Source organism: Lagopus muta, chromosome 10, assembly GCF_023343835.1.
Source record: "Lagopus muta isolate bLagMut1 chromosome 10, bLagMut1 primary, whole genome shotgun sequence".
Lineage (NCBI taxonomy): Eukaryota > Metazoa > Chordata > Aves > Galliformes > Phasianidae > Lagopus > Lagopus muta.
In genome coordinates this window covers 436,551-462,272 of record NC_064442.1, presented here as the reverse complement: position 1 = coordinate 462,272, position 25,722 = coordinate 436,551, and the positions used below count along the sequence as shown (strand labels likewise).

Here is a 25,722-nt window from a genome sequence, read left to right as displayed (position 1 = left end):
TGGGGTGCCGGTGCGCAGCGAATTAACGCGTTAGTCGGGAGAACGTGACAAGGCGGCTTTATTCTGCTCTGTGAGACCGCGGGAGGCGGCGCAGCGCCGGGCCCCGGCACAGCAGTGGGCCAGCTATCCCTGAAATGCCCCCCTTTGTTCTTCTTTGTTTTTTTTACAAAAATGCTACAAACGTGAAATGAAAACGCGTAAAAGTCACACATCGCCACACTTATCTTTCTCCAGAGAAATGAAAACCTGCATTAAAAGAAAATAAAAGGGCCCAGAGGTGCCTCTGGTTGGAAACAGTCTCCTTCCTGTCTGCTAGTGGGGGGCAGGCCTGGCAGGGGAGCACAGCAGTCGGTAGCAGGGAGAGCAGCAGGCACAGCGCCTCCTCCCCCAAGGCGCTCTCTGCAAGCTAAGGAATCTTCCTGCAGCTCAGGAATATCAGCACTTATTTCTTCTTCCCACTTTCTTGATTTCAGCATTTAGAATTTTACGCAGCGATTGTTCTCTCTTCTCTGCCTGCTTTCCCCAGCCCGCGCTCTCCTTTCACACCAGAGGCACTGGGTAAGATGCACAGGCAGCGAGACCACACATATTCTTGCCCCGTTCAATGAGGAAGTACCTAAAAAGAGAAATGAGGGGTATGAGCGAGCTTTCCTTGCTCCTCCTGCAGCAGGCTGCGTGCCTGACTCCAACGCTTGTGATTGCTGTCCTGTGAGCTCCTTTCCCACGCCACTGCAAGGAGCAAATACATGTCACTGAGCCGTTATCTTCAGCAGGCCACCAGAAAGTGCTGCTCTCCACCTTCCAAGGCAGAAGCTTATGATAAAGTTTCCTCGCAGCTGGAAATGCATAAGATGGAGCAGAGCTGAGTGCAGTGCAAGCAGTTCTCTGGCTGTGCACCAACTGTAGGAGCACCACACTGCTGTGCGGCTCCCACTGCAGCTGGGTGCAGCGGCAGCTCTGCATATCCCTGGGGCCATCCTGGCAGCTGATCTGAGGGTCTGGCCCAAGCAGCGTTTCCAGCATGGCTTTTAGTACCAGGTCTCCTTCATAGCCAAGGCTCGGGTGCTTTACCTGCCCCTCTACCAACTATGAAACAGCTGTGACATTTCAGCTCCAGGGAGACCTGGAGGCTGATGGGAGCCCATGTTCACAGTGTTCTTTTACCAGATACTGGGAAGGGTCCAGCAGAATGGGAATTTCTTACCCATCCATGCCCCACAGAGAGCCCCAAGAGTTCTTAACAATCCAGTACGGGAGCCCATCTTCTTCTCCATAGCCAACAGCCAGGACAGCGTGGTTCACTTTGTCAGGAGTGTGCTCACATCGTGGGCTGCAAAAGAAAAATTATGCAGATTTTTTCCAAGAAAAACTAGCCTATAATTCAGCATGGAGTAGCCAGCCATTGTGACTGCACTCCAACTGCAAGAAGAACCAATGGATACTTTGAACTCCCAGTTATAGAGGGTAGGCAGGAATGGCAAGAAATGGAGATGCAGTCTGCTTTCTCACTCAGAAGCCCAGGAGTTAGCTATGTGGGCTGAGCACCTGCTCTGGCCTTTTGTTCTGAGCTAACATCAACATTGTCACACGAGATCAAGCGGCAGTAAAAAAGATGAACAAAGTCATTTTTCCAATGAAAAACAGTTTCTGTTGCACTGAGCAATGGTTTCTTCTGCCCCGGAGTTTGGGGGCATTCTTTCACATGTTACACAAGCAATAGGGACTTCCTCAATCTAACTTCAATTTCCGTTAATTTTCAGCTTAAACGTTGCACTAGGATGAAAACTGCAGCCTTGTATCAAGTACAACAACAGAAAATACAAGCTCCCATCTCCAGAAATTCACACATTTTCAAATTGCAGACCAACCACCACCACTAAAGGTTTACTTTTCTTTAATCTGGTAACAGCTGGTCTGTGGAACAGGGGCTGAAACAGCTGGCACACCAATTACTGGTGATTGGACTGTCTCCCTGCTGCCATACTCTCCACCTGCCTGCTGCCAGCAGATAACATTGAGATCGCTGTGTTTATTGCAGCAGCAAAGCCACTTGAATTCTCAGTGCTGCCTGCTCTTCCCCTAGCAGCTCCCTGGGACAGATCGCTCATGCGTTGGCTCTCAGTTTAATTTTCCTGCAGTTCTACATAACTGAGCATCCATTACTCTGAAGTATTTTTCTAGTTCCCTGCAAACATGCATTTCTTACTGCTTGATGGAAATCTCTTCTGTCTCCATTAGCTTCCATAATCTTTCTGAAGTATGCTAAACTGCTTTTAAGCAGCATTTTGCCTTCACTACAGACTTCACACGATGCTCAAGCTGTGCTCCTACCAGGCCACCTCATCTCTAACTGTTCTTCCATCTCCGCTGCAACTCTGGGACAGGTCCCCCTGCCCAGCTGCATCGCGCTCTGTTACTGGCTGAGCTCAGTTCCACATGCAGCCTGGTCCTGAGCTGGGCTGCCTCCAAGCAGTCCATGGGCTGCAAGCACATTTTTTCTTCTTCCCTGTGCCGCTCTCTCATCCCTCTGCTAAGTCAGTATTTCAAGGTTCAACGTACTTATATTTTCTATGTAAAAGGAAATGCAAGAACACAGTCTGGTTCTCATGTCCAACGGGAGAGAAGGAGAAATGAAGGCATGATTGCAGCCCTATGCTGTCCCCTCACATCCCCGGCTCTGGAATACTCACTTGGAATAGACTCCTTTCCTGTAGTGCATGAAGTCACTCGTCACCTCAAACGCAAAGCTCACTGGGTTGTGCTTCCCCACAGCTTCTACCATACCGGCCTCATCATACTGCAAGGAGAGCATCCCAGGGTCACCGATCCCCATTGCGCCCAGAGCAGTGGTGATGCTCCAGAGCAGCAGTCACAGCACAGCGGGATGGCGAATCCTGCTTGCAGAGCAGGACATGTGGGCATTGAAATACAAGAACCAGGAATTTCTGATGGTCTGGAGGCACACCTTCTGTGAAAGCAAAGGCCCTAACGCCTGTGCTTTCACTCCAGCACTCCGTGGGCATAGCACTCTGCCTTCAGAGGGGAGCAACAGGACAGAACCGATCCCAGGGCACCCAGAGCCACCCACGTGCTCTGCAGGGGCTGAAGCTCTGTGCAGTCCCGCTGCAGGAAGGTGCTCACAGGCACCCCTGAGCCAGGGGCACGCTCAGCTGGAGCCTCCCACTAAGCAGGCAGAGCACAGGAGAGGGGCACAGCACGGCAGAGACCCACCTGCGTGATGTTGATGACATCCTTGACGAATGCAACGGCCTTATCTGGCTGGAACTTGCAGGTGCCATTCTGTGCAGACAGAGAGGGAGGGTTGTCAGAGCCCGTTCCACGCAGCCCTGCTGCTGGCAGCACACCGCACTGCCTGGGGTACCTGTGCCCGGTACGGGTACGCATCCTCGCCCATCAGCCCCTTGTTGTACAGGATGTACTCGAAGGCCTGGCTCGGCAGCCCCCTGCAAACAAGACAGCTGGAATGCAGGCCGATGGGCACAGCCATGCTGCAGCTTCTGCAGAGCCAACCCGCAGAGCTCCGTGCAGCAGGAGCGAGGGGCTGGCAGTGCGCACCCTGCCCCCCCAGCACAAACTCTGCTCCCTGTCTGGAGTTCCTGGCGAGGTCCCACCACGCTCCAGCAGGAGCAGAGCAAAACCTGGTGATCTTAGAGGGCTTTTCCATCCATAACAATTCTGTGATTCAAGAGCGGCTTTGCTCAGCTCTCTGAGCATTCCTCAAGGACCGCTTGTCTCACAGCAATTGCACAATGCTCTGATTTCACAATGCTTCTGTTTCTTTTAGCCACACCAGCAGGAATTACCGAAGGGGAAGCGGGTTTCTGTGGGTGACTTAAGGGACCCTGAGACACGTGTGACCCATGAGCACATTGTGCAGAACTCCCCCTGCTCTCCCCGAGTGTCTGAGCCTGGCTAAACACACCACAACTGTGGTACCAGAAGATACTGCTAAAAAAGGTGAGTATCAAAGAACAGAAAATCATAAGAAAGAGGAACAAAAGTTAGAGACTGAGACATTCTAACCTTCAGAGAGAGCAAAGTTAAAATAACGAACAAAACCAAAGCCCAAAGTTATTTCCCCTAAAGATCTCAGCCTAGGAGAGACAAAACACATTCCAAGGGCTGGGAGCACCTCAGACCCAAGGGAGGCAGCCCAGCACGCAGCACAGGACGCTCGCTGCTGCTCTCCACTGCTTTACCTCACTTACCCACTGCAGCCGTGGTTGTTGAATGCCTGCGCACAGTCCACCAGTTGCTGCTCCGCCTGCGGACGAGGTTTGGAGTCAGCACGCATCTCAGCAGCGGCGTTCAAAACGAGGGATGCAGAACACAGCATACAGAGCCCGAGCTGCTCCCACCCTGCAGTAACCCGGGGTCTGCCCCTGGAGGGAGCCCGCCTGCTCCCGGCAGCACAAGGAGCTCCCCAGGCTGGGGCTGTCCCTCCGCACCCGCTCAGCCGTTTCCGTGCCCGCAGGAGCTCTTCCAAAGGTCAAGCTTGTTTGCAGCGCTCCCACCCAGCCCTCAGACGTCCCGATAAGCCCCACAGGCGGGCGCCGCCTTTCTGGTTCTTCCAGAAGCACAAACCCCCCGGCGGTTTAACACTGATCACGAGGTGCTGCTTTTGGGAAACCATTTGGCTACAGAGGACCTTCAGCCCCCACCCTCGGCCCTGTCCTGCCCAAAGGTGACAGCGTCCAGCCCTGGGTGCAGTGGGGCACTCGGACTGCAAGTGGGGACAGCGACGGGCACATCCCGGCCGTGGCGATGGGAAAATCCCGGGGACAGAGCGCTCACGGCCCCGCAGCCCCACCGCTGGTGCCCAGGGAAGGGCCGTTGTCTCCTACCAGAGAGAGCAGCTTCCCGGTGGCGATGGCGATGGCCGACTCCAGGCACCCCGTGGTGGAGAAGGTCCAGCAGCTCCCGCAGGGGCCCTGCGTTAGGAACCGGACAGGAGTCGCCCCGCAGCGCACAGCCCCGCACAGCCCCGCCCCCGGGTCGCCCCGCAGCGCCCGCCCGGTCCCCATCGCTCACCTGGTTCTTCACCGGCGTCACGAAATTCCCCTTTTTCCTCCAGTCCACGGCCCCCGGGCACGGCCCATCGCTTCGCAGGAAGTTCCCTTTGGTGGCCGAGCAGTTCTGTGGACGAGCGGGGGGCTGCGGCTCTGCAGCACGGATGGGGGCAGCGGCACCCCGAGCCCCCTGCGGCACCCGGCTCACAGACGGACCCCCGCCCCCCGAGACCCACCTGGGGCTCGCTCCACAAGTACAGCTTCTTGAACTCGGCGAAAGTCATATCAGAAAACTGGTTCAGAGCCACTAAAAAGCCCCCAGAAAAGAGCAAAAGAAGATGCTTTATTCACTGGAGGCCGAATGCAAAACGAAAGCAGAAGGAAGTGGGGGGTGGCGAGGGGGAGAACCGCCGTTCGCACTCTGGAAGGAGCTGTTCCCGGCGTTGTGCCTCTCGATGTGCCGTTTGTTGCCCACGAAGACCCGCAGCCGCCGCTCGTATTCGCCCGCCCCGTAGCGCCGCCCGTGCTGCGGGAAGGGGGGGCCGGGAGGCTCAGCCCGAGCTCGGCGCTGCCCGCACACCCGGCCCCGCAGCCCCCCCAGGGATCCCGGGGCGTCACCTGCAGCATCCAGGCCTTGAAGAACTGCTCCTCTGCGGGGACAGCGCGCAGCGTCAGCGGATCTCCCGGCTCCGCACGGCTCGGAGCGGCGCGGCCGGAACTCGGGCAGAGCCGCGGTGCGCACAGCCGAGCCGAGCCGAGCCCCGCGGAGCCACTTACCTTCAGCGGTCACCTCCGAGGCGGCGGCGGGCGCCAGGAGCGCGGCCCCGACCAGCAGCAGAAGCCAGGCCATGCCGAGCCGTGCCGCTCCGAGCCGGGCGGAGCCGAGCTGCCGCGGGGCGGGGCGGGGCGACTCCTCCCCGGGGCGGGCGGACGCGCAGCTCGGCGAGCACCGCCTGCAGCCGGGATACAGGATACTGGAACCCCGCGGGCTGCCGCCCCTCTCGCCCTCCCGCCCCACCCCGCCCGCTGGGCCGCTGTTCGCCCTCGGCTCCTGCTGATAAAAACATCCCCAGGCCTCGTTCACCCTGAGATAGAATAGATTTATTAGCAAGAGGTAATCAGGAAACATATATTTTTACAAAAAAATGGAAATATTTTTCCAAACAAGCTGTAAGTTGAAATAGTTTAGGGCTTGAAATAGAATTCTCATACCACGAGGTATTGCTTACAGCAAAAGTTTTCTGTCTGTTAGAGTGGAGCATGCCTGCCACTTTAAAGTTAAACTGTGTTTATATACTGTACAATGTAAAAAATACATGGTAATATTCACAGAATAAGCACTACATTACTATATTCCTGCTAGAAGGTGGTTAGACAGGATTACAGTATATGTAATAAAAACACTCGGTCATCTTCGGCTAACTCTACGTCGTGGAGCGGGGCGGGCCGGCACGAGGGGCACGAGCTGGGAGCACGGCGGGGGCTGCGGGGGGCCGGGGGCTGCGGTGCTGCCCGGCGCTCAGCTGCAGCCCTGCAGCCACTGCGCAGCCCGCGGGGCTGGAGCCGCGCCCCCCCGCTGCTCCCGGCCCTCCGGAGAGGAACGAATGACGAAAAGAACATCGTGGAAACGAAACCGGGACCCCCGGCGAAGTGTGGATGCGCGAAACCTTAAAGGATGCGGGGAATCCTACGCGAGGCCGAAGAGCGGGGGGGGGGGGGGCGGGGCTGCTGGGGGAAGCGCACACGGAGGGGGGGGGGCACTCCGGCATCCAACGGGAACACAGCTATGTACAGCGGGGGCAAAGCGCCCGGCTCAGGAAGGCAGCTTGGGCTCCATCCGCAGGGAAGCCCCATAGAGGGCCTCCTCGTCCATCACTCCAGACTGGTCCAGCAGGTACTGCGTCACCTGCAAAACGGGGGCAAGCGTCAGAGCCCGTGTGGGGCAGCAGTGGTGCTGCAGTGGGGAAAGGAAAGGGCCGAGCAGTGCCTGCGCTGAAGAGCAGTGCTGCAACCCCACAGCAGATTGCATGAACCTGTCCCACCCCACAGCTGCAAAGTCCTCAGTTGCTCTTCTACTTTCTGTCCCCTGTTTTAGCAGGCACAGTGCGCTCTCTGTTGAGAACACCGAAGCCCAGTGGTTAACCATACTGGGGGGTTGGAAATAGATGATTTCTAAGGTGCCCCCAGCCTAAGCCATTCTATGATCTTAAGGCACTGTAATCAGGGAACACAGGTTCCTGCTGTAAGAGTGCTGCCAGCCAGCGAGCACAGCACAGCTCTGCTGTTAGCAGAAAGCCTGCTGCTGGTTCCTGTCACCGCATGGACCCCATGGCATCACGGGCACGTGGTGCTGTGCCAGGGATGTGGGCAGCTGGGTTCTGCTCCTTCTGTAGAGCGGCAGCCCTGCAGAACCCCACAGCCCACACTTGCACACTGTGGTCACGCCATGCAGTGGCAGATGAAGCACGAGGGCGGCCGGGGCTTTCCATCGCTGCTTGGGTGTTGGGGACAACACGTGGCAGAGGCCACCAGTGCTGGGGGGGAGGGGAACACAGGGCAGGCTGGCAGACTGCAGTCCCAGTGGGCGCACAGGTGCTGCCCCACAATAGCTTCTCCCTGTGCCAGCAGAGCCTGGCTGCGTGCCTGGGGCACCCAGGCAGGATGCAGGAGGATGCCATGCTCTGCGCAGAGCTGTTGCACGGAGCCACTGCCACCTGCTGCTCACAGCCATGCAGGGCATGGCATGCACTTTCTTTCTCCTCCTGCCTTTCCTTGCACTGCCCAGCCGAGGTCATGCTGCTGAGCGCTGAGCTCACCCATGTTTGCAGAAAGAACCACAGCACACCAGCAGTCCTGCCTGCTAGGAAAGGTGACAGCAAAGGCAGGCACACGCCAACTTGCTGTGGCCAAGGCTCTGGTGCTGGGGAGCTGCATCCCTCTGCTCTGCCAGCAATGCAGCTCAGGGGACCTGCACTCTGCAGCACGGCACAGGCACACTGAATGGCACTGCAGCATGTAGGGAGCTCACTGCTGGCACCCTCCGTCCTCCCCATGCCACAGCCCCACAGCCAATGCTGTGCTCACCTAACATGTTGTGTTCCTTACAGAAGCCCCGCAGCTACACCAAAGGTGCTGCCAGAAACCCAGGCTTAGTTCTGCCATGGGGAGAGCGGGAGCTCGTGGCTCTCATACCTTGGGCTGGTGCTCGATCTTGTAGGAAGTTTGCTGGAACTGGCGGATCTCTCTGATGATGTGGGAAATCTGTCCAGAGAGGAAACGAAACCATTGGTCACAGTGCAACCATCACTGGTGATGCACCACCAGCACCACCAGCACCACCAGCACCACCAGCACCACCAGCACCACCAGCACAACCCCCAGTGCTGCCCAGAGCCGCCCACGTGCCCAGCACTCACCATCCTCATTTTGGAGAAGTTCACCAGCCCATCCTCAGTGTAGTTGGGGGTGCCCTCCTCGATGAAGGCCAGGTCGGTCAGGTACATCCCCAGGTAGGGCACACACGGGGGGTCGCAGCTGCAGGAGCAAATCACAGACAAGTGAGAGAGAAATGTCCCCACCTGGAGCTTGTGTGGGCCCTGCAGGGGAGGGAGGAGGGCTGTGCCCTGCAGCTACTGGGATCTGAAGGGTTCTGTAAGGCACAGGAGCTCCAGGGCTCAACCCCACCATCTCCTTGCCAGCTACAGAAAAATTAACCAGAATTGCATAGGAGGAGTGTAATGAGAGTGGATGAATTTGTCCCAGCACCTCAGGGCTCACTGAGGGCACTGACTAATCAACCCCAGAGCTCAGGGGATGCAGGGAGGCAGGAAGCAAAGCAAGCATGCACTGATGGGCACAGTGCGGGTGGGCGCACTGCAGGGCACTGAGGGGCAGACCTGCTGCCCCTGGGCCACACACGGCGCTCTGTGTGGCACTACATGAACGCCATACGATGAGCATCTGGGGAAACCGGGCGTCAGAAGGGCACCCAGCCCTGCTCACCGCAGCGCAGCCCCCCAAGCAGGGGCACGGCCTTCACTCACTTTTTCAGCGCCTCCCTCAGGTTCTTGAACCTCCCCTCTGAGGACACCAGCTTCTGCAGCTTGTCGATCAGAGCCTTCGTCTGCAAGATATCCAAAGCGTACCGTGGGGTGGCACAGGCAGGAACCCCCTGCCACCCCCACCTGCCCTGCCCGTGGGACCCTTCCTCACAGCAGCACTGTGAGTGGTGCACGGCTGCTGGGAACACGTGGAGGAGCAGAGCGGGTGCTGAGCAGAGCCCCGGCAGCACAGCACAGCACGGCAGAGCACAGCTCAGCACGGCTCGGCACGGCAGGGCACGGCCCACAGCTCCCCGCCTCCTCCTTTGCCAGCGCCTGTCTTAATTCACAGGTTTAGCTCTCTGCAGCAAAAATATGAGATATTTCAGACTCAGGAGGAGCCCACACAGCAGTTCTGGCTCCGGCAGCCCCCGGGCTCCGGCAGGCTCGATAGAAGCTATTTCTGAGCCCAGTAAATCAACACAGGAGTTATTTCTGCTCGGCCATAATTGGTCCGAGGAGCCCTCAGAAAGAAAGAAGTGCCCACACGCACAAGTGCGCGCAGCAGCAATCTCCCTTCGGGGAACGCCCCTCCAGCCGCGGAGCTCCCTCCTGCACGGACCGACCAAACCGCGGCGCCCCGCTGCAGCCCAGCGCCCGCCCTGCCCGTGCCCACCTGCTTGGAGACCTTCAGCCAGGTTTTCTTCAGGCGGAAGATCGCGCTGCGGTTGAGGGAGGAGGTGATCTCCAGCACGGCGTTGTAGTTGTGCAGGCAGCGGCAGATGTCGGCCACCGCCACCCACTTCTCGATGGCGCTGACGCGCGCTGTCAGCTCCTCGTTGCGCAGGATCTCGGACGCAATCAAGTTGCTGACCTTCGGGAGGCAGCAGCCCCGGCATCAGCAGCGCTTTGGGCAGCGGCTCAGCCCGCACCCGCGTGCCGTACGCTCGGCTCTTTTTACCGCTCGCCATCCCGCCCCGCAGCCCCGCTCACATCATTGAAGTGCTTCGTGTTCTTCATGATGTACGGCGTCCGCTCGTTCTTCTCCAGCTTCATCCAGCCCTGCCCGAAGAACTCCCTGCAAAGGGTGGTGCCAGGTGACCGCTCGCTGCCGCGGCCGCGCCGTGCCCCACCAGCAGGACACCCCGCGCCCCACTCACTCGTAGGGGATCTTCTTGAAGACCAGGTGGTCGAGCAGCGTCAGCTGTTCTGCTATCTCCAGCGCCGAGTGATTCTCAAAGGGCTCCGCTTTGACTCCCTCAGCCTACAGTGAGGGCAACAACGAGGGCTGCTTAGGACCATCACAGAGCAGTTCGGGTTGGAAGGAGTCCCCAAAGACCCTCTGGACCTGATGCCACGAGCAGGGACCCCACAGCTCCACCAGGTGCTCAGAGCCCATCCAGCCTGACCATGGGTGTCCCAGGGACGGGCACCGAGTTGGGACTTTCTGTACCTCAGGCTCATACGATGGGCAAAACCATCTGTGCCACGAAGCCCACCCGTCACCGCTTCTCTCCCTGACCCCATACAGCGCTGGGGGATCCCAGAGCATTAATCACATCCATACGTGTGTCTATGTGGACACACACAGCCATCTGATCCCCACTGCTGACTTAATGGAGTGTCAGATCCCAGCACACCGGTTTGTGTAACTGCCGCCTTTCTGCCCTACATCTGCTTAATGAACAAAGCAGCAAGGAGCTGCAGCAGGAGCAGAGCAGCTCTGTGAGCACCCGAGGTGGGCACAGTGCAGAGCCCACTGCTGCCGGGATGGATCTCCCAGGGGATGTCAGAAAAGCAGCAGGAGCAGGATGCCCCCAGCCGATGGGCAGCTCCTGCCCCACGCCCGGAGCCCCTGCTGTCCCCAGGTGGAGAAACCCCACGAGGGGACCTCGCAGCCCCTGCACCCCAACAGGCACCCCAAGCCCTGCAGGGCACTGCCTTTCCCAGGTGTTGTCCTTAAAGCTCAGCTCCTCAGGGGAAGCAGCAGAGCGAAACCCCTGTGTTTGTTTGCATGCTCCACTTCCAGGGCAGTTTGCAGCTCCAGTGATTGCAGACAAAAGCCTTAAAACCTGAAGGGACTCAAAGCCTGCAGAAAGCAGCGTGCAGACCAGAGGGCAGCAGCACTGTTGTTTCAGGCGCACCAGGCCACGCTGGAGTGCTTCTGTTTTTTTCCAGGCTTTGTTTTCTCTGAGTGCAGAAAGCAGCAGCAGCACAGTGCTCACCCTGAGCTCTGTAAATGCACAGCACGTTCCCTGCGCTCTGCTTGGAGCGACGCTGGCACAGCATCTGGAGCCCACAGCCAGCAGCACTGGTGCAGCTCTGGGGGCTCTGGGAACCCACCGGGCATCCCTGCACCCTGCGGGCTGCCCATCTCTGTGCCCCTGCAGCACCGCCAGTGGTGCAGATGGATGGATCCGGATGGGGGCTGCTTTGGTGCTGCTGTTTCCAGCAGCGGGTCACCAAGGCTGCCGTGCACACGAGCAGCTGACAGAGCTCACCATCTGCACCACTTCCTCCAGCGTGGTCTGGTTGTCCCCCGGGTCCTCCTGTGTCAGAGTTCTGCGACACAAAAGGATGCAGCACTTAGAATCGTGGCAAAGGATCCCAGAACCACCCCCCCCCCCCCACCCGCAGGCTGGGTGCCCCCCATCAGCTCAGGCTGCCCAGGTTCCCCTCCATGTCCTCAGGCCCACTTTTACCCTGGGAGCAGCCACGGGAGCCCAGAACTGCACCAGAAGAAGTGAACCCTCCACCAGCCCTTCACCTGATGATGTTTGCGGCTGCTTTCCTCTCCTGAGTCAGGAGCTCGGGGTCGTGAATCACCTCCTCCAGAAAGCTGATCACCCTGAACTTCAGCTCTTCATTTGTTTCAAAGTCCTGCCAAATCAGGCACAGCTGCGATCGATTTCACTCACAGAGCACCGCAGTGCTATGAGGATGGGGGACACCAGGCAACACCACGGCCGCTGACCCTGATCTCAGCCTGCTGACTCCTCCCAAGAACCAAACCCCAGTGATGCTCTTCCCCACAGCCCCGTGCCGTGGTGCCCTGCTGCATCCACAGCACTTCCCATCTCCCTGCATCCACTCATTTGCTTAAGGAAAGAAAAAAGATCCAAACTGTCTTCTTCAAACAGCTGAGCCCACTGCCAAACCTGTGCCAGCACTGAGGGACCCCAAAGAGCACACCCAGCCCCCCTGAGCCGCCCTGTGCCACGGGGACACCACTGCCCGGAGCCCCCCGCTGCACCTGCGAGTGCTTGGAGACCCAGTGCCGCAGCACATTGAGGACCCTGTTGGTGGCTGCTCTCCGGATGACGAACTCCTTGTCCCCGTTCCGCTGGTCGGTTGGGAAGCCTGAAAGCAGGAGCACTGCTCAGCACAGCCACAGTGCTGCCAGGAGTACTTTTAGGATTGCAAGAAGGAAAAGCCTTATTTTTACAAGTGCCCCAATGCAGTCGAGCTGCATGTGCAAGGGGCTTGGCAACGTGCAACCTGCAGAGCTGCTGGGGGCAGCAGCCAAACCCAGCGGGGACGGGCGCACGCAGACCCTGACCCTGCAGAACCCAACCCCGCACCTGCGCTGGCCAGCGACATGCGCCGGTACTTCTCCTTGGTGGGGGTCCCCTCGTTGGCGCCCGCCGTGGCGATGGCGAAGGCAGAGGCGGCAGACAGGGCGCTGCGGGTGGTGTCCAGCTCCCGGCAGGATGGCATCACCACACCGTTGTTGTAGGAGAACAGGGAGAAATCTGGAGGGGGAACGGCAGCGCTCAACCGCAGCTGCAGCCCAGCCGGGTCCCCCCATCCCCGCAGCAGCCCGCAGCTCGCCACAGGCGCCGCGCTCACAGCTCACCTGAGGAGTTCTTGCACTTGACGGACATGGGAGTGGTGGGAGATTTTGTCGGTGAAGCTTCAGCCTCCGCCTCATCGCTCTGGTTGGGGTCGGTGTCGGACTCCTCCCGGACGGACACGTCTGAGCCTGGTGAGCAGGCAGCGCTCACTGCCAGCACTGCGTGCGGTGCGGCCCCGTTTTGGCACCCCGGAGCTGCAGCCCAGGCACCCGTATGATGGCGATGTGACCCCAGCAGGTCACAGCCGGGGCACCGCCTGCCCTTCCCACAGGGACTCACTCTGCTTGCTTGGCGGCATCTCCTCCTGTTTCTCCGCGGCCGCTTCTCCTTCATCAGGGATCTTGTTGGGGTAGCTGCTGGACACGTACAGCTTGTTGATGTCCAGGGTGGTCTTGCTGAAGGGGCCCATGGAAGAGTACATGCTTGCATAGCCGTTGGAGGAGCAGCTGAGCGCCGCCAGGTCCAGCGCCTTGCCCCCAGTGATGATGGGGATGTTGAGGGAGAGCTTCCTGCGCCGGCTGGGGGACGACGATTTGGTGATGGAGAGCGGCGGCGGCGAGGAGAACTTGCGGTTGGCGCGGGGGGACTTGGGGGGCTCGCCGTAGAGCAGCTTGGTGTTCTGGCTGCTGGCAAACAGCAGCTCCAGGGACCTGCAGGAGGAGACGGGAGCCGGCACTCACCCTGCAGCACGGCGTGGCACGGAGCGCCACCAGGTGGGAGACGGCGCACACAGAGCCTCACCGCGCAGGGATGGCGCTGATGGGTTTCTTGTAGATGGTGATGAGCTTGTCGAGAACGACCAGGGCGGTGGTGAAGACGCGGTACGAGTGCAGGAACGTGTTCAGAAAGTCGATGCTCAGGAAGCGCAGGTCTGTCAGCCGCTCCAGCAGCCGTTCCACGCTTGCATAGCGGATCTGGAGGACCTTGCAGGAATTCATCGTTTTACTGAACCTAATGTCAACATCATCACAATACAAGCTGGCATCAGACCTGCAGAGAAACAAGAGATCTGTGGCTCCAGCCTGAATGAGACCGAGAGCTGCAGGGCAGGAGCAGCCGCACTCAAGGCATGCCGGGACTGGGGATGGGGGTGCCGGGGGATGGAGCCCTGCTCACGGGGTGCCTTGGGGCTGCTCCAGGGAAGGCTGGGCCCCAGATAAATGGCAAAGCTGGGGCAGGGCAGAGCCCTGTGGCCATGAAGTACACAGCATTGCCCTACAGCACTCACTTGATCATCTGCGGCACGGTGACCTTGGAGTTCTCCTCGAAGGCATTCATCATGAGCCCATTGCAGCGGATGTTGTCCACGCACTGTGAGAAACAGTGGGGGATGTGGGAGGGGGCAGTGGTGGGAGAAGCACCCCGCTCCCATTTTTTCTCTTTTGGAGAAGAATTTTTTCCTAAAATCCAACTATGTGCAAAGCAAGCACAGAGCTCGCAAGGCGTTACCACATGCAGGGATCAGGGGAGAAGTCACCTCTAGGCACAGCCCATAGGCAGCCCACAGGACACCCTGTATCCATGTGGTGCAGCTCTTGGCATCCCATAATTCACTTCCACTGTTTGAGCCACCAGACGCCAGAAACACCTTCTGGAGATGTTCTGTGATGTTCGCAGCACGCATGCTGGGCCCCAGGGGCGAGCCATACCTGGCTGATGTCGCTGGTCCAGGCAGCCTTCTCCTGCCTGGAGGATGCCACGAGGATGACGGTGAAGGACGACGCGTCCTTCGGCTCCACCACAATCTTGAAGTCGAGATGGTCGATGTCCTGTCCTGAAGCTTTTGCTTTGGAGCAGAGCAAGCGCGCGCAGTGACATTGGATGGGGAGATGCACAGCCAAAGCCCCCCACCCCAAGGAAGGGCACAGGAACTGCAGGGCAGCGGGGGGTACCTACCGTCCTCGTCAGTGCTCTCCTGCTCCTCGATCAGCGTGCAGTCGATGAGGGAGATGACGCCATTCTGCAGAGTGGGAACTGGGGTCAGCGGCAGGATGGTAAATCCAGCCACAGCGGGGTGGGGAGCCGCTGCCCCGGCCTCTGCTGCTCTGACAATGACAATGCCATGCCCTGTCCCCACTGCCCACCTTGGTGAGGTGCAGCTTGCCGCCAGAGCCACGTGTGCAGATGATCAGGTGCTTGGAGAAGAGGAAGCACTGCCGCTCACCCTCCTTGCGCAGTGACAGAGAGCCCAGCCGCCCGCGTGTGATCTTCCCCTTCTCTGACATCGGCACTTGGATGAGGGACCCTGCAGGGAGAGCCCCCATCCCTGGCTCTGGCTGGCTCCGTGGGGTGGCAGGGACAGCAGGTGCCATGGGGCGCTGCACTGACCAAGGAGGGCACGGCAGCAGGAGCACGGTACCTTGTCGTACAAAGGTCTGACTGGTGTCCAGCAGAATCTCACAGCCCTCGATGATCATCCGCTCTATTGCCAGATTTTTTCGGATGTTCTCGGTCTCACTCACTTCATCGTGCATTATCCTGAAGGAGGGAGGTGAGCTCCAGGGACACGCACCCAGGGTGCTCCGCAGCTCCCTCAAAACAGGCTGGGTGGCTGCGCTGGGTAAACTCACAAACGAAGGGACATTCCCAGAACCACCACCTCCATCCATACCGCACAGCCCTGTGTCACCCCACGGCTCTGACCTGGAGAGCTCCTCCAGCTTGGACTTGGCGTAATCCAGGCTGTTCCTCTCCACGTGCTCGTGCGGGGTGTGCGCCAGCAGCTCGTGCAGCGTCAGGATGTACCGGGGGATCTGCAAACAGAGCAGAGAGGGGCTCAGCAGCACAGCACAGGGCTGGGGCTGGGCTGGGGCACGGGGGGCTATCAGCCACGGTCACCTGGAACATGGGGTAGGTGAGGAAGGTCTCCAGCGTGCGCTCCTCGCAGTCGGGCTTGGCCTCGTAGTGCTTCAGCAGCTTGTCGAAGTCGCGGTTCTGCTTGCAGTGCGCCAGGATCTGCAGGCTGTACTGGTGGTTCCGCACAAACTCCTGGTAGATGTTCAGCATGGGCAGCAGGATGTCAAAGAGGTCGGCTGCAGACAGAGGCAGCAATTGGCTTTCTCCATTTATTCTTTTTTTTTTTGCTCAGGCCCACGCCTGACGTTAACGAGGCTCAGGGGCCGGCAGCGACGTGCAGTGCTGCGCTTCACCGCTGCCAACAATTAGCACAAAGTCTGCCGAGCCTCGTTAGGACAGCAGTGAGAAGCGGGGAGCAGAGCAGGGCCGAGGGGCACTCACCCAGCACGAGTGTCGGCCAGCTGGATATCCTCGCTTTCAGGCCTTGGTAAAAGATTTGGTGCAAAAACATGATTGTTTCGCTGCAAAGAAACCCACAGGCATAGGGCAGATGAACAAGAAGAGATAATAATTGGACCAAGTCACCCTCCAGCTGTGTGTGGGGCAGCCTGGTGATGAGTCCTGCCAGGGGGGCTGCAGGGAGGTCCCAGGACAGTAAGTGGGCGCTCGGCAGCACCCTGAGCCGCTGAGCCTGGGGGACCCCACCATCTCAACCCCACAATGCAGCATCGCCTCCTCTGTGCCCAGCTTCTCCTCCACGCACAGCACCAGGCACCTCTTTGCAAAGCCCGCTCCCCCTGGCTGCAGGCTGGGAGCTAACCAGGATTCCCCTTTGCATACTCCTGCTCCCTGTGAAATGGATGCCTGCTGCTGGTGGCTGCCCCTTGTCTCCAAGTGCCGCCATTGGAGCGATGCGTGTTTAATTCCCAACAGCCAAAAAACCATCCCTGCATCCTCCAGGCCTGGCAGTAACACCATGAATTTGATTGGATTGCTCAGAACAGGATCACGGAACATTCCCGGGTGGAGAGGACCCAAAAGGAATCCAACCCAGACGCTCCCAAGCCAGAGCCCACCTGTTGAGGAAGATGCTGCTGACATCATCGTGCGTGATGGGCGGCTTCTTGGAGCTGGCAGCCATGCGCAGCGGCCGCAGGAAGTTGTTGACCAGGATGTGCAGCTGCTGCACGTATTCAGCCTCGGCCTCCAGCATGCTGAACACCACCTGGTTCCTCTTGCGCATGCTGTCGGCATGCGGGGACCTGATGTAGTCCTGGATGATGGTCTTCCACTTCCTGCGGCACAGCCAGCCACGCAGGAAGCTCTGCACCTGAGGGAGCAGCGCTCATTAGTGCAGGCTGGCTCATTAGCACAGGCTGACTAACCTAACCTAACTGGGCAGGCTGCAGCCCATGGTGCCGGCAGCAGCCAGCAGTGCTTCTGTGCAGGTGAATGTGACCCCCCCAAGACATGGATGCGAGGCAGCACTGCCTGGCAGCAGCTCCGTGTGGGTGCTCAGCCCAACGCAGCTGGTGGCTGCCCAGCTCAAAGCCCAGCTCCCCTCTAGCATCCCCACATCGGCCCGGCAGCTCCACGCCCCGGCTGTGCCGAACCTTTTTGATTTTCTTGATGTCACTGTCATCGTCGCTGGGCGCGCTGCTCTGCACCGACTGGATGCGTTCGTGGTCCTTCAGCAGGGAAGCGATCTGCAGCACAGGGACGGCAGCACACCTGCAGTGTCCTCACAGCAGGACCCGGCAGTGCTGCGCTATGGACACGGCGCAGTGGATGCTGCCCTCGGTGGGGTGGCAGCGGGGATGCAGCCGTGCCCCCACCCTGCCCGAGCCACAGCCAGCACAGCGTGCTGCACTCCTTGCCCATGCTTCTCGCCCCGCTATGCGCTGCTTCACCCCCACCCACAGCCCTGCAACCATTGACAAAGGCTACGGGAAAAGGTCTGGAAAAAATGCCACCCAGAAAAAAACGTCAGGAAAACCAAATTCTGATTTTATAGACAGATAGGAGAAAGAAGAAAACTTTCAAAGAATACTGGAAAGAAAAGAAAAAGTAATAACCTAATTTTGGGGATAAAGAGAAAGAAAGGAAGGTTTGGGTTTCAGGTAGACACCAAGTGAGATTATTCCAGATTCCATATCAACTGATGGACCCTATCTACTAATGGCTGGCAGTGCTGTGCCCTAAGCAAGGTGTACCCTGCACAGCCCTGACACAGCCCACACGCAGTGCCCTGCTGCGGTGCACAGGGCAAATCCCAGCGGGCAGAATGCAATGGCAGGGAGCCCCCATCCATCCCCAGGATCCATTTCTCCACCCAGTGCTGCCCCCACCCCAGCAGCCACGTGTGACACAGCCCCCCGTGTGGCACAGCCCCCCGTGTGACACAGCCCCCCATGTGACACAGCCCCCCGTGTGACACAGCCCCCCGTCTGCCCGCAGCACTGTGCCCGCAGTGCCCGCTGCAGTGCCCGGTCCGCCCCGCACCTCCGCCTTCAGGCGCTCGATCTCGATTTCCCCATCCTCAATCTGTTGTCGGAGTTGCTTGGCAACAGTTTTCTCCGTTTCCACGATCTGAAGTAAATGGAGGTACTTCTGCATCAGCGCCTCGTGCTCCGTGGCCAGGGTCCTGTAGCTGTGAGCAGACACGGCTCTCAGCGTGGCCCCGGGAGCCCCAGGCACGCCGCACCCCCCAGACACACAGCGCAGCGGGACCCACAGACAGGATACAGAGAGCTGCATGCATCTGAGCCACCCGCATGCACCCCACGTTGCCATCCCCTCCTCGCCATCAGTCCTCCCACCAGCGGATGCTGCACCAATACGGCCCAGCACAGCAATGCCCACTCCGACAATCCCATTCCCAACCATTTTTGCTATCCCCAATGGAAGCCCTGCAGCCCGCTGGCCCACACGCATGGCAGGGGTGGGGTGCAGAAGCAGTGACACACGGATGGCATAAGGCAGCCCTTGGTACCTGGCGTGGGCAATGGCTGCCACCCACTCATCACAGTCCTTGGCATCCTCTGTGCGCAGCTCCAGCGTCTTCTGGTTCTCATGGTTGAAGTTCACGGTGAAGTAATGCTGTGGGGGGAGCAGGACAGGGTCAGGAGGGTCCCTGTGGTCAGCAGCACGTTGCTCTGCTCACAGCTGCAGCACTGCTCCAGGAGCACAGCCATGGAGCTGCAGGGGGGACACTGCTATGAAACACAGAGCAAGTACCAATGTCCTCTGGGCACTGCCAGATCCCAAATGCACATGAACACAGCACAGCCCAGGGCTGCAGGCCAGGAGGGGGCCTTCCCCTGCGCAGGGGATGCAGTGCTGCATCCCTTCCATGTCCCATCACATCCCTGCCATGTCCCATCACATCCCTTCCATGTCCCATCACATCCCTGCCATGTCCCATCACATCCCCGCTGTCAGGACCCCGCACAGAGCCGTGCCCCACGCGCAGCAGCGCCGGCCCTGGGCACCCTGGTGGCCGCAGCAGGGCAGGACGGGCGCAGCAGCTATTTTCAGCTTCCCTTGACATTTACAGTATTGGTGTTAATTGTGCGGCGGCGGCAGCCCGCGCGGCCCCAACCTGCGCTGTTGCTGTGCTTTCCTGCTGTCTCCTAGGAGACAGGTAACGCGCAGCACTGCCGCCAGCTGCCGGGCCAGGCAGAAACCTGCTGGAAAAAGCTCCTTCTGATGCTGTCTGCTGCTCTGCTGCGGAGTTCAACGAGGGCAAGCAGGTACCATGGCTGCTGAGAGAAGCCGCAAGGATGGGGGTGAGGGGCAAGGAGCGCAGCAGCCGGTGTGCCTGCAGCGCCCACAGGGGGCTGCATTCACCAGGTAACAGCCAGAAACAGCCCCGGCCTCGCTCAACCTGACGGCTCCTGCAGGGACCTCCACTGTGCTGCATCCTCCCAGCACAGCCCCAGAGCTGACTGGTTCAGCCTTGCACACTGGGATGGACCTCGGTGCCACATCCTCGTGCCCCGCAACTGCTGGGGGAGCCCTCCTTCCCTCCCTCTGAGCCACATCACCCCTCCACCTCCTCTCTCCCAGCCCAGAGGCTTCTAGGGGCAGCAGGACGCCCCTGACAGACACCCATCCAGGTTGCAGAGCTGTATGAGTGGCCGTGCCCCACCGCAGTGCTGCCGTGCCCTGCACTGGCCCTGGAGCTGTGCACACCGTGTGCTGTCACTGCCATCATTCCCATCCAACGCCCAGGAAGCGCAACGTGCTCCGAAGGAGGAAGTTATTTTACATTTGAATAATACAACTCCCACCGCCTGTTATCTCCTCCTGAATTACGAGCCTCCGCCGTTATCTCAGCCACACATCGCTCCGACAGCGCAGGAACGGCTCAGCAGCGCTCACTGTGCTGGGGGCACAGAGGTGGCACCGGAGCCGGCAGCGCCAGCAGCCCGAGGGCGGGCAGAATACCCCCATCCTGCAGCAGACACAGCTCCTGCAGCTCACGCTTCTCCTTCTCGCTGCCTTTTCTGCTCATTGGAAGCTCTCATTAGCACACGTCCGTGGAGGCACTCGCAAATCACCTTTCATCAAACCTCCCCTTGCTCTGCTTTCTGAGGAACAAGACCTCGGGTCCCTCATTACAGGCATTTTGCAGCACCTCCTGCAGTCCCCCCGCAGGCTCTGGGCACTGAGCATCCCCCCTGCTTTATCCCCAGGGTGCAGCCGATGGCGGCTCTGCCTGCAGGAACGGCGCGGGAGCATTTCAGGTCACGGTGAGCAGTGCTGAAAGCAGCAGCAGGCGATGCTCTGAGTCCTTCCTCCAGGGCCAGAGCTGCCTGAGCTTCACAGGGAGATGCTGCAAATGTTTTTCAGCACCGGCAGAGAGTGTATTCTGCTCTTGCCCCGGCCTCCAAAACCCCCAGCTCAATCACACTGAAGTCATTTAGCCTGAGGCAGACACCAGCGCGAAAAATCCCAGCTCCAGAAGTCCAATAAACTCCAGCACCTGGATGCTGCGTGTGGCCACCAGGTGCTGAGCTGGGCAACGGGCAGGAGCACATCTCCACAGCACAGCCGCTCCTGCAGGAACCTGCATGCTGCTCCCAGTGCCCATCACCCACAGCCCAGAGCAGCTCAGCCCTGGTGCAGGCTGCACTGCTGCATCCCCAATCCTGCATGGCTGCAGCAGCACAGCTGGCACAGCGCAGGAGGTGCAGCGTGCAGGGAGCCGGCCTGGCACCTGCTGCAGCCCTGGTCCCCACACCCCAGCCCAGCACCTCGGCTCCCTGTTGCTCCAGCAGAACAGCCCAGCAGCAGCCCAGCTATTTTTATCGAGACAAGAGCGCAACAGCAGAATGCTGCTTGGGAGCTATTTCTGCTTCCAGAACCTCAACAAATGACTTTGAATTAATGAAGGAGACTACCCAAGTGATTAACGTGCAGGGATGGCTCCGCACAAATGTCCTCCCTCGTGTCTGATGTCCCCATGCTGGTGCTGCTGGCGCAGCCGCGCTGCCCTCTGCCAAGCACACAGAATGGAGGCAAAGCAGCACCTGCTGGGAGTTGTGCTGGGCATCTCTGAGCGCCCCAGGACTCGTGTCCTGCTGTCCCAGGGTGCTGAGATGCGCAGGACCCCCAGCAAGGCAGCTGGGAGCCATGCACAGGGTTCTCCCATGCTTGCCTCACACCCACCCCAGCTCCCCATGGGGCTCAGCAGGACCCACTGACACTCAAGGGCCACACCTGTGTCCTATTCCCACAGCCTTATCCTGCTCCCATGCCCACGGTGGGGGACACCTGAGCTCCTCCATCCTGCACATCCTCAGCCAAAGCCACCAGACAGCTGTAATGAACGTGTGTGCCACCGCAAAGGGAGCTCCGTGCAGAGTGCAGTGGTGCTCCCTCACAGTGCTGCAGGGGGACAGGCAGGGTGCTGCTGCCATCCCCCCTGCACAGCACCGGGTGCTCCAGGGGCACCGAACCACAAGCCGGGACCAAACATCTCCAGCACTCACAGTAAGGAAGGGAACAGCAGAGTCTGGCCTGACACAAGCAGAAGCACGGCTGCTTGGGACCGTGGAGCCCATCTGACACCCCAGACCTCATTACCTGCTGGGACAAGATGCAGCACCACGCTTTGTGCCCACGCTCGGTGCCATCGGCCAGGTCCCAGCAGGCACAAGGCACTTCCACATGGAGCACAGCCGGGCTCCGGGCTGAGAACATTGCAGCAGGAGCAGCCTGCAGCCCCTGCCCCACACAGGACAGCTCTGCTGGGCTCCCCACAGCACCACCCCACCCGTGCCTGGGGATGCTGCACAGGGACACACATGTATACAGCTCACAAGATCTGCCCAAATATTCCAAAACTTGATGTCAGCAGGGCTCCATTCCCAACGCCCCTGGTGCAACTCTGCGTTGCTGTCACACAGCTCACTGCAGACACCTGGGCAAAGCACGGGGCTGGGAGCAGCACCGTAACCAGGGGCATCCCCACCTCGGCTGTGTGCCAAAGGGAGCTGCCAGCCAAGGTGCAGGCAAACGCTTATGAGGTGCAGAAAGCACTGCGGTGCCCCCTCAGCTCCTCTACGTGACTGCTGGGGCAAAACGCGGGCTGTGACTTCAGCTCCTTTGTTCGTACAACCTCTGTAGAAGACTCTGTTGTCCCCGGATGTCCTTATTTGGATTTCCATGACAAATGTGGGGGAAGGGTTTTTTGTCCCCTGACATCACCCTGTCCTTTGGCTGTGAACACAGAGCCCACAGCCAGCGAGCAGCACGCACCCTGAGCCCCCCGCACTGGGAACGCGGTGCCCGAATCCTCTGTTCTGCACCTCCATTTGCCAAATAACTTCACTCCTTCCCTCTCACATGCACTGCATGCTAAGCACGCTGCGTTCCAGAAAAAAAAAACTGCAGCAAAGCAAAATAGGTGAACATGAAAACAGAGCGTTGGGAAGGCACAGCCTTTGACATTTCTCCTTTGTGGAGAATTTGGAACCTTTTGGGTTTTGCTTTGGTTCGGAAGGAATCCAAACCCAAAGGCGCTGTCTGAAAGGAGCCCCGTGCTCACGGCTGAAGCCCGGATGGGTGAATCCCCCCCAACAGCAATTAATGGTGATCAGGGGCGATGCTAGAAATTTCCTCCACACCTTTGAAAGAGCCGCTGCTGCCGGGCGCAGCTCTGCACCGGCACGGGAGGAAGCAGCCCCTCTGTTCTGCAGAGCTGTCACCCCCCAGCCATCCTGCACTGAGCGGGCTGCAGAGCTGCACCATCAGCATTCCGCTGCTCATCCCATCTGCTGGGAGATTAATCAGTTTGCGGAGCTGTGGGCAACCCAGTGCCCGGGTGCTTCCATCTGCATTTGTCCCAATAATGAGACACGGTGCAGAGCCAGGCGCTGGCCCCGGTGAATCAGTGCAGAGCAGCAGCCCTGCAGGCAGCTCATGGGGCAGGAATTGCTGTGCCCCACGGGCAGATCAACACAAACGGATCCTCCGGGTGCACTGTGAAACCAGAAGGGATGGTGACAGCCTGCCCTCAGTGTTCCCCAAACAGAAAATTCCTCCTGGACAAATAAGAGGACTCAAAACCTGGCTAATGAGCCAGGATCAAGCTATGGAGCTGCCCTGGGGCACAGCAACAAACCAGGGGGCGGTGACCCCCAGCCGACACACAGCCTTTGCTGCTGCTGCTGCAGGCAGAGCGGGAGCACGCAGGAGCCACTCAAAGGCGACAGAGCTGCGAGGGCACCGCTGCCGCACAACAACAACAGCAGCGTTCAGCCAGAGCGGAGCGGCTGCAGCAATCGCTGCCAGAGCTGTGCCACGGCTCCGAGCTGCTGCGGCCCCACTGCTGCCGGCCGTTGGGTCGCTGAGCGTCGGGGATCAGCGGCTCGCCGCCTCTCTGCAGGCCGCCCTAGGAGCCCCGCTCCCCGTGTGACTGCTGGGCCACATTATGCAAGAGCTGCAGAGCCGGAGCACGAGGCGCGGGGCCTCCTGCGAGCAGGCAGCCGGGGCTGTGCAAGCACTGCTTCCCGCAGCCCCACGCGGGCACCGGGCTCAGCGCGTGCCCACACGCAACGCACCGCGGCCGCGGGGCGAACCAGCACCGGCCCTCCAAAATCTGTACGGGGTATCCGACACAGCGGGAGCAACGGATGGGGATTGGCGACCCCAGGCAGGAGCTGCCCGGGGCACAACACGGCCCAGCGCCGAGAAAACCCGCAGGCAACAGCAGCGGGCGGTCGGAGCTCTGCAGCTCACGGCACAGCGCCGTGCCGGTGGGAGCTGCTTGCGGTGCCCCACGGAGCCGCCGGGACGCACCGCACCCACAGGCATCGACACCTGTGCTGCGGGCGCAGCGCTGCTCTGCGTGCCCTGGGGGGGCACCGCGTTTCCAGGCGGGCGTGCGGCAGGGGGCGAAGAGCGGCACCCAACCCCAGAGCTGCACGCAGCGCTCAGAGCGCGGCTTGCCTCACCGACCCGTTCCCGGCGGTGCCCCTGGGAGCCTCGTGCTCCGTGCCGAAACCCTGAGGCCGATCGGCGCGGACGGAGCACCCCGATGGAGCCGGGGCAGCCGCGGCCGCTCCGCTCTCCCCGTCTCCCCACAGGGCGGCAGCCGCACAGCGCCCGGCGGGGCCGCGCCACGGACACGCGTGGGCTCCGCTGCGCAAAGCACGACTCGCGACCGCGGGGTGGCGCCCTGCGGCGATTAGCGGGGGTAATTAGCGGGGCTAATTGCGGGACCCGTCACCCCCCACCCCCGCGATCCGCCCCAGGGACCGGCGGCGGCGCCCCGGGAGCACCACCCCGCCGCACCCCGCGTCCCCCGGCCGCGATCACGCGCGGGCAGAGGCCGGGCGGCTCCGCGGGGGGAGCGCGGCACCGGGAGCGGGCGGTGCGGGGGCAGCGGGCGGTCGGGCGGCCCCGGGCACCCACCTGCTTCTCCAGGGAGTCCTTGGCCGAGAGGGAGGGCTTGGGGGAGGGCGCCCGGTCGCAGACGCAGCCCTCCAGCAGGTAGAGCCCCGAGGGCCGGGAGCTGGAGTCGGTCTCGAAGTAGAAGAGCATGTTCTGCAGCAGCGCGAACCACTTGGTGTGCCATTTTGTGTTGTCGGAGCTCCGCTTGCTCAGATAGCCCTTCCTGGCGCCGTCCTTCTTCGCCAGCAGCCCCAGGTAGGTGACGTGCCCGTCATTGAGCCGCATCCCTTTCTGCATCTTGGTGGGCTCCGCGGCTCCTCACATGGTCCCCGGCGGGCAGGCGGCGGGCGGGTACCTGGCGAGCAGCCGCAGCCCCCGCGCCCGCATCAGCGGCGCCCGCTGCCCCCGGAGAGCCGCCGGCTCCTCATCTCCTCGCGCCGCCGCCCGGCCCCGCGCTGAGCTCCGCTCCGCTCCTCCCGCGGCGGCGGCAGTGCCGGGGGAGCGCCGCGTCCCGGAGCCGCGTCTCCCGCAGGCGGCGGAGTCATGTGACGGTGCCAACGCCGCCACCGCCGCGGACGGCGGCACCGGGACGCCCCGCGCCGGGGACGGATGGGCGGATGGCTCTGCCCCAACGACGGCTGCGGGGGCGGCCGCGCCGCGCCGCCTGGGGTCGGCCCCCCCCTCCTCTCCTTTCCCCTCCCCGAGGCGCCGCTCCCCGGGGCCGCCCCCGCGGGTAACGGCGCTGCCGACCTCGGAGCGGCTGTCGACGGATGCCCCGCGCGCCGCCGGACGGACCCCGGCCCGAGGGGAGCTGTGGGCAAAGGAGCCCCGAGGCGAGAGGGAGCCCGGAGCCATCGGGAATCGCGGCTGGTGGGGGCCCTGAGCCCACCGTAAGCCCCGGCTTGCCAGGATCCTGCTAAGGGAGACCCCCAATAAGTGGGACTCTCAGTAAGCGGGATTCCCGGGCTGGCTGTGACCCTCGGGCCGGCCCCGAACCTCAGAGCTTCGTGGCAGCCCAGCCCTTGAGCATCCTGGGGAAGCAGCCCCACACCCAGTGCTGGCTGTGGGTCTGCCCCGCGTGGTGGGTCTCACACACGGCCC

At 60.7% G+C, this 25,722-nt stretch overlaps 2 protein-coding genes across 4 annotated transcripts; both read right to left on the bottom strand.

Moving 5' to 3' along the window:
- Window positions 1–40: 40 nt before the first annotated feature.
- CTSH (cathepsin H) lies at window positions 41–5,940 on the bottom strand. The gene is made up of 12 exons (XM_048956003.1): window positions 5,808–5,940; window positions 5,649–5,680; window positions 5,451–5,556; window positions 5,267–5,337; window positions 5,053–5,157; window positions 4,866–4,952; window positions 4,230–4,285; window positions 3,383–3,464; window positions 3,232–3,300; window positions 2,691–2,797; window positions 1,205–1,330; window positions 41–616 (listed from the first exon to the last, which is right to left on the bottom strand). Exons 1-12 carry the CDS (start codon window positions 5,878–5,880, stop codon window positions 541–543), a joined length of 990 nt encoding a protein of 329 aa, XP_048811960.1. The 5' UTR covers window positions 5,881–5,940; the 3' UTR covers window positions 41–540.
- An 812-nt stretch (window positions 5,941–6,752) lies between these two features.
- RASGRF1 (Ras protein specific guanine nucleotide releasing factor 1) lies at window positions 6,753–25,108 on the bottom strand. 3 transcript variants are annotated; one of them, XM_048956001.1, is made up of 27 exons: window positions 24,643–25,108; window positions 18,713–18,819; window positions 18,223–18,370; window positions 17,334–17,426; window positions 16,797–17,050; window positions 16,162–16,241; window positions 15,763–15,956; window positions 15,568–15,677; window positions 15,284–15,402; window positions 15,009–15,169; window positions 14,821–14,884; window positions 14,574–14,710; window positions 14,153–14,235; window positions 13,666–13,875; window positions 13,204–13,574; window positions 12,927–13,082; window positions 12,652–12,822; window positions 12,324–12,430; window positions 11,838–11,950; window positions 11,572–11,632; window positions 10,231–10,334; window positions 10,064–10,148; window positions 9,747–9,944; window positions 9,074–9,153; window positions 8,447–8,564; window positions 8,223–8,291; window positions 6,753–6,936 (listed from the first exon to the last, which is right to left on the bottom strand). In XM_048956001.1, the coding sequence occupies exons 1-27, from the start codon at window positions 24,916–24,918 to the stop codon at window positions 6,844–6,846; spliced, it is 3,762 nt and encodes a 1,253-aa protein (XP_048811958.1). In that variant the 5' UTR covers window positions 24,919–25,108; the 3' UTR covers window positions 6,753–6,843. The 3 variants fall into 3 exon arrangements, with proteins under 3 accessions (XP_048811958.1, XP_048811956.1, XP_048811957.1); XM_048955999.1 differs by having other exon boundaries at window positions 13,666–13,914; window positions 24,643–25,106; XM_048956000.1 differs by having other exon boundaries at window positions 12,927–13,052; window positions 13,666–13,914; window positions 24,643–25,102.
- Window positions 25,109–25,722: the final 614 nt, after the last annotated feature.

What these genes read in the sequence shown, in the direction of transcription:
- CTSH (XM_048956003.1), bottom strand. Translation starts at nt 5,880, where the DNA reads ATGGCCTGGCTTCTGCTGCTGGTCGGGGCCGCGCTCCTGGCGCCCGCC. An exon ending in AACAACCACGGCTGCAGTGG is followed by an intron (nt 3,465 to 4,229) that starts GTAAGTGAGGTA and finishes TCTTGTTTGCAG; the next exon opens with GGGGCTGCCGAGCCAGGCCT. An exon ending in CGTACCCGTACCGGGCACAG is followed by an intron (nt 3,301 to 3,382) that starts GTACCCCAGGCA and finishes CTGTCTGCACAG; the next exon opens with AATGGCACCTGCAAGTTCCA.
- RASGRF1 (XM_048955999.1), bottom strand. Translation starts at nt 24,918, where the DNA reads ATGCAGAAAGGGATGCGGCTCAATGACGGGCACGTCACCTACCTGGGG. An exon ending in CTGGCCGACACTCGTGCTGG is followed by an intron (nt 15,957 to 16,161) that starts GTGAGTGCCCCT and finishes CTCTGTCTGCAG; the next exon opens with CCGACCTCTTTGACATCCTG. An exon ending in TTCAAGAAGATCCCCTACGA is followed by an intron (nt 10,149 to 10,230) that starts GTGAGTGGGGCG and finishes CACCCTTTGCAG; the next exon opens with GGAGTTCTTCGGGCAGGGCT.